General features: G+C 46.3%; 1 protein-coding gene across 1 annotated transcript; it reads left to right on the top strand.

The window, feature by feature from the left end:
- The first annotated feature begins 389 nt into the window (after positions 1-389).
- ajuba (ajuba LIM protein) lies at positions 390-9,377 on the top strand. Its single transcript, XM_083993226.1, has 8 exons — positions 390-2,349; positions 5,228-5,329; positions 5,984-6,051; positions 6,239-6,301; positions 7,016-7,146; positions 8,582-8,633; positions 8,900-8,968; positions 9,153-9,377. The coding sequence occupies exons 1-8, from the start codon at positions 750-752 to the stop codon at positions 9,282-9,284; spliced, it is 2,217 nt and encodes a 738-aa protein (XP_083849352.1). The 5' UTR covers positions 390-749; the 3' UTR covers positions 9,285-9,377.
- The last annotated feature ends 696 nt before the right edge of the window (positions 9,378-10,073 follow it).

Genomic DNA, 10,073 nt, shown 5'->3' with positions numbered 1-10,073 from the left:
TGAACCTCTCCGCTTTGTGTGTGTGTGTGTTTCCTCTTTTTTTTTTTTTTTTTTGTTAAAGAAAAATCCAAACGGAGACACACACACAATCACTTGTATGAAACGCACCGCACTGGATAACCACCACCACGGTATGTTATAAACCGAGGTTGCTGAAGCACATTTCAGTGGAGAAAGATGCAGATGTGGAGCCACATGAGGGTCCACAAAGGAGGCCCTCCACGACCATAGGTCACACAGAAAGTGTCCTTGGATGTATGTTTTTTGTCCTGCTTCCCTGGCTGGATTGATCTGAACTGTTAGTAACTGTCTAATAATCCGATGGATTCTGGCTCACCACAGCCTACCTGTGCCTGTGGGTTTTCCACATAAGGGCCGACCAGATGACTCAGAGGACTTTAGTCATGTAACCACCCTGAAATGTCTTAGAAGTCTTATTATTTATCTGTTCTGTATTTATTGTGTGTGTTTATATATATGTATATATATATAAGGGGTCCATATTTAGCTTTGAGCTAGTTTCAAGGCCAGTTTTGTGTTTTTTTAATTGTCATAATAGAGTTTGAAACCTGACGTTTCAAGTTGTCTATGTGAAAGCTGTAGATCTACTTCTGCTGTACATCTACCCACACTGTATTTGAGCACATTAATCTGTAACTTATAGGGGAAGCTGTAGGTTTTGACTTTGCCCAGACAGGATAGAAAGAAAGAAAGAAAAAAAAGAAAGAAAGACAGAGGAAGGTTTCATCATGGACAAGCCGATAAGTAAGTTATTGGGGAGGTTAAAGTTAACGGACTCTGGGAGTGTGAAATTCAACAGTTCAAAGAAAAAACACGACTCTGCCAACAACTCCAACAACAGCAACGCCAACTCTGGAGCCGGCGGCGGGGGCAGCGGTCTGCCACCAGCTCCCAGCGCTGCTGCAGCTGCCTCGCCCTCGAGACCCGGCCAGTTCTCGCTTGCCCCTGCAACCACAAGCGATGCATGTGTTCCAGTCGGTGGGAGGGGAGGAGGAGGAGGAGGAGGAGGGGGTGGAGGGATGGGAATGGCTCCCTCGCAGCTCCTCACGCCACCACAGACTTCCTCCACGGTGGTGGTGGGCACCATCATACCCTCAGATGGCGAGCAGCCGCTTCACCCCTCCACCTTGGCCCCGTTGAGGCGCCGCTCCCCGCAGCAGCGAGCTTCCTGTTACCTCGGCGAAGGCGTGGACTCCCACATGAGGCGCGAGTCCGGCCTGGGTCCCGAGTGCGACCCTCTGGGGGCGTTTGGCTCCAAGACGTCCCTCAACCAACGACGCTACTCGCTGGAGCTGCAGCAGCTGGTGAGGCGACAGCAGCTCCTCTCCCAGCCGCCGCCTCACTCTGTCCCGCCGCCGTACCCCGCTGCTGCAGGGTACGGGTCGGCTCCCAGAGGCGGCGGCGGCGGTATGGCCGAGCACGGTTACCTCTCCGAGCCTGAGAGGCACAAGCGTCTCTCCCTCCAGGAGGCTCTGTTCTACAAACGCCTGAGCACGGGCAGCGAACTCTGGGAGAGCACCCGGCCTGCGTCGCTCTCTCATCCGCCGCATCGTCCGTCCGATGTGACCGGAGGAGGTGGCGGCGTGGTCGGCGGGAGCTTCTTTTACCCGCCGGGACCGACCGTGAGCCCTCGCTCGTCGTTCAGCCTCCAGGAGTCGGTGCTGGTCAGCCCCAGGTCCAGCTTCGCCTCCAGCACGGCCAGCGGCGGCGGCGGAGGGAGCCCCATGGGGAGCCGCTGCAGCAGCAACCGGACCAGCGGCATCAGCCTCGGCTACGACTCTCGCTACTCCAACTCCGGAGGCATCCCCCCGCAGCAGCAGTCGCCCTCCATGGCGACGGCGGGCTCTGTGACTGGTTATGGCGCTCCAGGCCGGGCCGGAGTTACGCCTGTCGAGGCCTGGGCTCAGTACCTGGATGGAGGGACGCGTCCGGGCGCCTACGATAGTCGACACTCCTACCCGCCTGCTGTCGGGAGTCCGGGGGCGACGTGCTACCAGGGCGGCCCCGAGTGGTGGGACGAGCAGCAGGTGGGTGTGAAAGGCAAAGAAGGCGGCGGCGGCGGCGGCGGCATGATGGGAGACAGGGCGAGCTACTCCGACCTGCCCGGCACCCGTTACCAGGAGGAGCTCACCCGACTCCTGCTGAGAGACGCGGTGCGAGAGGGCGACGTGCTCCTTGAGGGCCTGATGCTGAAGGAGCAGTCGCTCGCCCTGACCGCTCTGTCCAAACCGAGCGCCACAACACTGGGGCCCTCCACCGCCGCGGGGCCGGGCAAACCTCAGGAGGATCCAGGAGTCGGAGGAGCAGAGAACCGCCAGGAGTACTTTGGTGAGGACCTTTTTGTTTTTTTACTTTTCTTTACTAAACTAGGGGATGCACCGACTGTGAAATTCTGGGCCGATACCGATGTTTAACCCATGGTCGATGCTGGTACCGATGTTTTTTCTCTGTTGTTTATTCCTCTTTTGTGTAAAGGCAACCAAGAAATCTTCATTACTCAGAAAAAAATGACATTTTCGCTGACTTAACTTGAACAAAAAGAGAAAAACAAAACTGGCTTTTCCTCTGAGTCCACTGAACAGATAAACGTCGGCCACTGCCCATCAGTTTTTTCCGATGACCGGTGTCGGTCAACGAGGGCGAATATCGGCCGATGCATTCATGCATTACTGACTTAAACAAAAGTTTTGAGGGATGCTCAACAAGCAAAAAACTGAGCTGTGTTTAACACAAATTGTTAAATCACATCCCCTAATTTGAGCCACTGCAGTCACAGCTCATGCATGGCATCTCGTGTGTTCACACAGAGCGCCACTGCTGCTGCTGCTGCTGCTGCTGCTGCTGGGTCACACACAGCATCCGCCCTCCCTCACTGTGTTATTATTGTCCTCTCTCCTCCGCTGCCTGGTGTCAGATCACAGGTTTCTCTCCAAATGAAAGGGTTGCAGGGATGGATGGACAGATTAATAGTTGAAAGAGAGTATGGATGGATGGATGGATGGATGGATGGATGGTTGGTACCTCAGAACCTGCAGAGACATGTTGAGTTGTAATACACAAAGCATGTAGGAGGAAGAAAAAAGAAAGCGCTCAGGCTTCAGATACCGATCCAGACAAGTACGTGTGTTTGGCTGAAGAGGCAAAACACGTAGGTCACATTTAAATATCCTTAAAGTAATAAAAGTAGAAAGACCCCAAAGTTGTAGATGTGTGTGTGAGAGATAATTCAGTCTCACACACCTGTATTCAAAACATCAGGCAAAGTCAGCTGATGTTTCAGGCAGGCGTTGTCGATTTGCCACAGTGCGGTGCGCACACAGAGGGCTAATGCAGCGTGTCTACATGGACATTAAACTGCTGTAACGCTGCGACTCCAACACACGTCCGGCCATTACTGTGAGTCAACCGGAGTTGAGGATCTATTTGTGTGTGTGTGTGTGTGTGATTGGAGCAGGTTAGGAGTATGGCACTGTGGCCGCCTGGATGAATATGTGTGTATATGTGTGTGTATTGTTTCCCTGTGGCAGGGTGTGTTTCCCCTGAGTGACTTCAGGCCACAGTAACGCACTGTGTGTGTGTGAGTCATGTGTGTGTGTGTGTTGGTGTGTGTGTAATGCTGCCTTGGCGTGTGCAGGGGCGGTGTGCTGTAGCCTGTTTTTCTGCTCAGGTATGTGTGCCCAGAGGGGACACACAATACTGTACTCCTCTCAGCCATTAGGAAGAAATCAGAGGCTGTGAGGCGTGAAGACAGACGCTCCGCCAACACACACACACACACACACACACACACATACACACCCCCACACAGACACACACCTGTGTAATGGGGTAATGCCAAACACCAGAAAATCCCCACTGGTGAAAAAGAAAGTAAAAAAAGAAGAATATTCCCTCTATAAATCATAATAGCGTAGAGTGACTCAGCAGCGCTAATCTGCGGAAAAGCAAATGAAAGAGTGTTGTGTCTTTTATTCACAAGGTGAAAAGAACAAGAAATGGGCACAAAACAAGTCATGTGATACATATTCTTACACTCTAAGTAGTTTTAGGAACCAAAAAGAGTTGTTATAATTTAGTTTGGGGCATTTTTCAGATGTATTTTTTTTACTTTTTGTACTAAGATTAACTTTATTCTACACGTTTTTTTTTGTTTTTTTTTTAAAGCTACAGTGCTGTCTCTCAGCTATGCAGCAATTTTCAGATGATATATTTAAAGCCTGAAGTTTTTAAGTCCTGGGCTCTCTGGTTTCTGGCTTTGGCAGCGAGCGCCTACCCGTTCCTAAATATCGAAGGGACTGTCCAAGATCGGGAACAGCAAGGCGCAGGAATGCTGGATTTGTGTGGCAACTCCCTCGGCCACATTAGAAAGGGGAAAAAATGCAGGCAGACCCTTAAATAGATCACAGAACTGCCCCGGACCACCACCACCACCACCAATTTTCCACTTTACATTTAGTGCCCTGACTGGTGCTCAGCGTCTACCAAGCTGTTTTCTGTTGGATGAGGAACACAAGGGAGTTAGTTGTAAAAGTTTGAGTGGCTTAAAGTTGCTGCTTCTTTACAGCCTGGAGGCAGAAAATTAGAAAACATGTTAATCTTGACCTAGAACTGTTTATTTACCTTCTTGTAAATAAACCTCGAAACCTTATCCCCAACTTGAGACTGACAAAAAAAGAGCCGGAAAAGTGAAAGTACCTCTTCCACTGACTTAGATTAGAAAAAAAATGATCGTTCATTCTGTAATTTACCACTGCTGTGCTGTTGTTTCCTGTGCTAGTTAATGTTCCTGACTTCAAGAGGGAGTGAGGTCTTGTTTAATCTCCAAATTGCTCCAAATGTGGGGTTTGAAGTCAGATTTTTAAACTCCAGAAGAAAGAGTCTCCTATTTTACTGCAACGACTGCCAGAAAAGTTGGATCCGGCGGAGTTTCCCTTTAATAACAGAGCTTTAACGGAGAGACACTTGGAGTGGATGAGCAAACAGCGCTGGCACGGGGAGCGCCGGGTTTTTAAAACTGTGTGAAAATCCCCTAGGTGGTGCGAACGAGAGGATTTACAAGTGTTGACACTTTGTGTGGAGTTGGATTTCAGACACATCCTCTTGGAATGCGTCGTAAACGAAGTGCTAAGAGCCGCCGAGCTTAAATGCATGTTTGTGTGTCCGTTTCACTCACCCCCACGTTGTGTGTGTGTGTGTGTGTCGGCAGGAACCTGTGTGAAGTGTGGGAAAGGCGTGTACGGGGCAGATAACGCCTGCCAGGCTCTGGACAACCTGTATCACACACGCTGCTTCACCTGTGTGTCCTGTGGTGAGTGACCCCCCCACACCCCCACCCCAAACATAACAATGATGATTTAAAAGTATTTGAACTTAAAGGGATAGTTCAACACTTTGGCAAATTGGCCCATTGCCATAATCCCTGTAGTTTTAGCAGTAGTCGGTGCAAGCTATTTTTAGAAAGGCAGAGCAGAGCCATGAGCTGCTCAGAGCTACGCTACGGAGGCTCATGGGATTTCTTGGTTTCCCTCATCAAACTCATCAAATACACAATCCAACAACTCCAATCGTAACGTTACGTTGTGCAGGTCGCAACTTGTCCACCAGAGCGTTTCGGAGTTGTTGGATTGTGTATTTGATGAGTTTGATGAGGGAAACCAAAAAGTCCCATGATTAGCCTCCGTAGCGTAGCTCTGAGCAGCTCGCGGCTCTGCTCTGTCGTTCTAAAAATAGCTTGCACCAACAATTAAAGGTAACGAACCTACTGCTATGACTATAGGGATTATGGCAATGGGTTAGCCAATTTGCCAAAATGTTGAACTATCCCTTTAAGTCTGAATTTTTTGCCTCCCCCGCCGCTGCTGCCACACCTTCTCCAAACAGCTTATTTCTTAAAAAAACATTCACTGTTAATTAAAATGTTTATCACGCTGCGTTGTCTTGCCATCCCTCTCTCCCTCCGCAGGGCGCACCCTGAGAAACAAGGACTTCTACAATGTCAGTGGCTCTGTGTACTGTAAAGAGGATTACATGGTAAGAGTTGAGGTCAAGGCGTGTTTTGTCATCCATCTCTCTCTCTCTCTCTCTCTCTCTCTCTCACACACTCACACACACACACACACACACAAGCACGCACGCACGAACAAACACACATTCAGACGCGCTGAGAGTCGGGAGGATTGATTTTCTCCTAATGGTAATCTCTTTGTTTTAATTACAGTTTTCAGGATTCCAGGCTGCTGCCGAGAAGTGTAGTGTGTGTGGCCACCTTATTCTTGAACAGGTGAGAGGGGTGTGTGTGTGTGTCTGTGTGTGTATGTGCATGTGTGTATAGACTTGCCACATGAAGAGATGCACAAATACATCTAACCACGTAGACTTATGTTGGATTTAAAGGACTAGACTCCAACCCTTTAACCTTCCCTGGGTAATTTTTAGTTACTTACATCCAAATTCCTTTGAAGAGACCCACCCCCCACCCCCTCCACCCTCCATATCCACCCTCCCAGAGGACAGAGAAATTCAGTGACGTCACTCTCTGTTGGCTCCTTTTCGGGTTCCCACGGCAGATTTAAGAGGAATGTTTGCCTTTGGCTTCTGATAAATAAAGAAATGGGGGCTCTGTAGTGATTATCTTAAAACTTTTTTACCATATTTGAACCACATAATACCCATAATATAAATAGAAAGCTACCAGAGTGCCTGTGAATCATCCTCTGCACATTATTTTCTGCATAATTTGAATGGCTTAACCACTTCCAGGTTTTGAGGGCTGTGACTGGTGAGCACTCAGGAGGTGGTAATATGTTACATAAAGTTAAGATTTAAAATAATATATGAAAAATAGGTTATTCTTTAGGCAATATCTTGCAATGTCTTCTTTGTGTTGGATGTTTAGTGACATGGGACAGTTATCTGTGCCTGTATGAAAACGTGACTTAATCTTTTTAAATCAGTATACTACTTTCTGACACGACTCACCATTCTTCACCCTCAGATCCTGCAGGCTCTCGGGAATTCGTACCACCCGGGCTGTTTCCGCTGTGTGGTGTGCTCCAAGGCCCTGGACGGGGTGCCCTTCACCGTGGACCAGCACAGCAACATCTACTGTGTCGCCGACTACAACAAGTGAGACATATGACCTGTTTAAATGCGGCTCAGTTGTGGCATTTTGATAGATGTCCCCCTTCCTGTTCAAGCAACACGACTGCTATGCGGTCATGGCGGCCTTGTACCCGTGTGGAAACTCACTACATCACACGTATTATATTGTTTTTATACAGCAGTTTTACGAGTGCCATATTGATATTAATAATAATAACACATTTTATTTATAAGGCGCCTAGATATATTAGTTAACAGCCAATAAGCAACAATAGTTTTTGGCTCTTCCTTTGAGCCTTTTGGTAATAGACATAGTAGAGCCACTATTGGGTCCATCCATTCATTATAATATTTCCACCAAATACTTAATTAAGTGTTTCAAACACTTCTTGCCATAATGTTTTTCAGTTTCGGGCATAACCAAAATATGTGGGTCTGATTGCCAATGTGAGGACCACAGTTTCTCCAGCATTTATTTGTGCTAAATTTAGCCATAATATGAAGTGTCTGAAAAAACTCATGATTACCTTCCATTACCTCCATACATTTGAATTAGTTACCAAATGAACTTCAGTACATATTTCTTCCCAAATATCATGTGATATGTTGGAATTAATTTCAATTTCACATCTCTATTTAATCTGTGCAGTAGCCTATTATTCAAATCCATGCTTAAAAATAGTCTTATCCAACTTTATTGTTTGTATTTTTACTATTTCTAGTCTTCAATTAGCGTTGGTTTAGCAACGTTGACCTACTTTTGAGACTGTAATGGCGCTGGACTGTTGCTAAGCAGCACAACAGTTTCCTGACCTGCTAGCTAGCTACTCGGCTACACGGCAGCTCCGGTGTACGTAGTTGAAGTATCCAGGCTTCTTTCTTCACCTTTTATCTTCTTCCAGTGACCAGACGGACATCATTTGACATACGTTTAGTTTTTGCGAAGTTTATGACGGTCTAAAATATTCAATATAGCGGCCATTGATGTAGCGCAAATTAACGTAAACCAGAGCTATCAATCACTCTGACGTAAACACCCGTAAAGCGGAGCGATATGTGGTTAAAAGTCTCGCTGCTGTTTGAATGACTCGATTCTAGTCCAATCAAAATTACATGGTGGGAACTAACTTTTATAACTTGCAGTAAAGCAACAACACATGGACACAGTGTTTTTAGAGTATGTGAAGCATTTCCTCATGTGTCCACCCACCCACACAAGAATTAAAATAAACACACTTTGAAATACAGAGGAGCAGGGTTTTCCTAATTTTGTTATCAAAGTCTTGTGGTCCAAAAGTGTGAAAAACCTTAACTGAAAAACTATGAGTCTTTGACATGTGACATGGATGTTGTTAGGAAATGTCATTTTTACATGTGTAAGATTTGAAGAATGTCTCTTACTCATCCCACTTCCCCTTGAGACATTACTCAACTAAAAAAAAACTTGTCACCCCTACAGGACTTTTGCCCCTAAGTGCGCTGCCTGTTTACAACCCATCTTACCTACTGAGGTGAGTGAGTTTGAGGCCTGCTCTTCATGCACATGTGCATTTCTTACTCTTTCTCTTAACTGTCTTACATTATGAGTGTTCCCCAGCATGTATTTCTTTTTTTAAATTTAAGATGTTTTTTTTTATTGAAGTTTTCTTAAGTGCAGTGCTGAATGGTCATTACAGGGATATGAAATGAGCATGTATTTCCCCAGCATTAATTTCTGATGATTCACACTTAAAGTGCTCCAATAAGACTGAAAACAAAACTATGTGCTGTGTCTCAGGGCAGTGAAGAGATCCTCAGGGTCGTGTCAATGAACAAGGACTATCACTTCGAGTGCTACCAATGTGAGGTGAGTGATCCTTGATTTTGTTCTGTTCCCTTAAAATATCACACTATTAAAGAGAGAGGAGGAAACCAAAAGAAGAAAACCACAGTTACGCGCTGTTCTGATGTGGCTTTTCGCAATGAAGTCGACTTCCTGTGTTAAAGCATTCCTCCCTCCCGTCCTTATCTGCATCTTTCTTCCTCCCCAGGAGTGTGGTAAGCAGCTCTCCGATAAGCCCGGCTCGCAGTGCTTCCCCCTGGACTCGCATCTCCTCTGCCACTCCTGTCACATGAGCAGGGTGTGCGCCACACACAACATTCCCCCTCACAACACACACTGATGATGATGATGATGCTGATGATGATGATAATGCGGCGGTGGTTATGCAGCTACGGATGTTTTGAGGAGGAATGGAGGAAAGAAAAGAAAAAAAGCTGGTCGTAACATTTTGTCATTCTTAATTCCTTTTTTTTTTTTTTTGCTCAAGTCATTCGTTGTTTTCTACCAAGATGAAACTGCTGATATTAAGACATTTCCACTGATTCACTTTGTGTCTTTGACTCGGATCAGTCCTTTTTTGTCACATGTACTGCCTGCTGTACTTCTTTGTACTATTACTGTACCATAGTTATAAGGGAACGGGAGAGAAACTACTGCTTTTTTTTTTTTTTTTGTACCCCCCCCCCCCCCCCCCCCCCCCCCCCCCCCCAATGTGGCTACTGTTTGCTGTAGAAGAACAAGGGATTTTGCTAAACTGTTTTGTACATATATTATCGCTAGCAAACATTTTGCACTTAAATTTGACTTTACTGTAAGAGATTTGTTACGTGAATCTGTACAATTTGGGTAAAAACATTTCTGCAGTTTCTGTATGTTGTAATAAATATTTTCATTTTTGTGCTCCGACAACGACCCGTGTCTCAATACATCTTGCACATTTGTTGCACAGCAGCATTTCAAGTATTGTAGAGCTTTTCCTTTGCACTGAACATCCATGGTTCAAGTACACTGCCTGTCCAAAAAAAAAAAGTCACCACTTAAGCTAATAGATAAGAGTCTCCCATTGGATAATTACTGCACGGATGATTATGTTTCAGCTGGGAACAACTTATTTAACCCTAACTGATTC

The sequence above is a fragment of the Trachurus trachurus genome (assembly GCF_905171665.1).
Source record: "Trachurus trachurus genome assembly, chromosome: 18".
NCBI lineage: Eukaryota > Metazoa > Chordata > Actinopteri > Carangiformes > Carangidae > Trachurus > Trachurus trachurus.
Note: the sequence above shows the minus strand (reverse complement) of the source record. Positions and strands in the feature narration are given on the sequence as shown.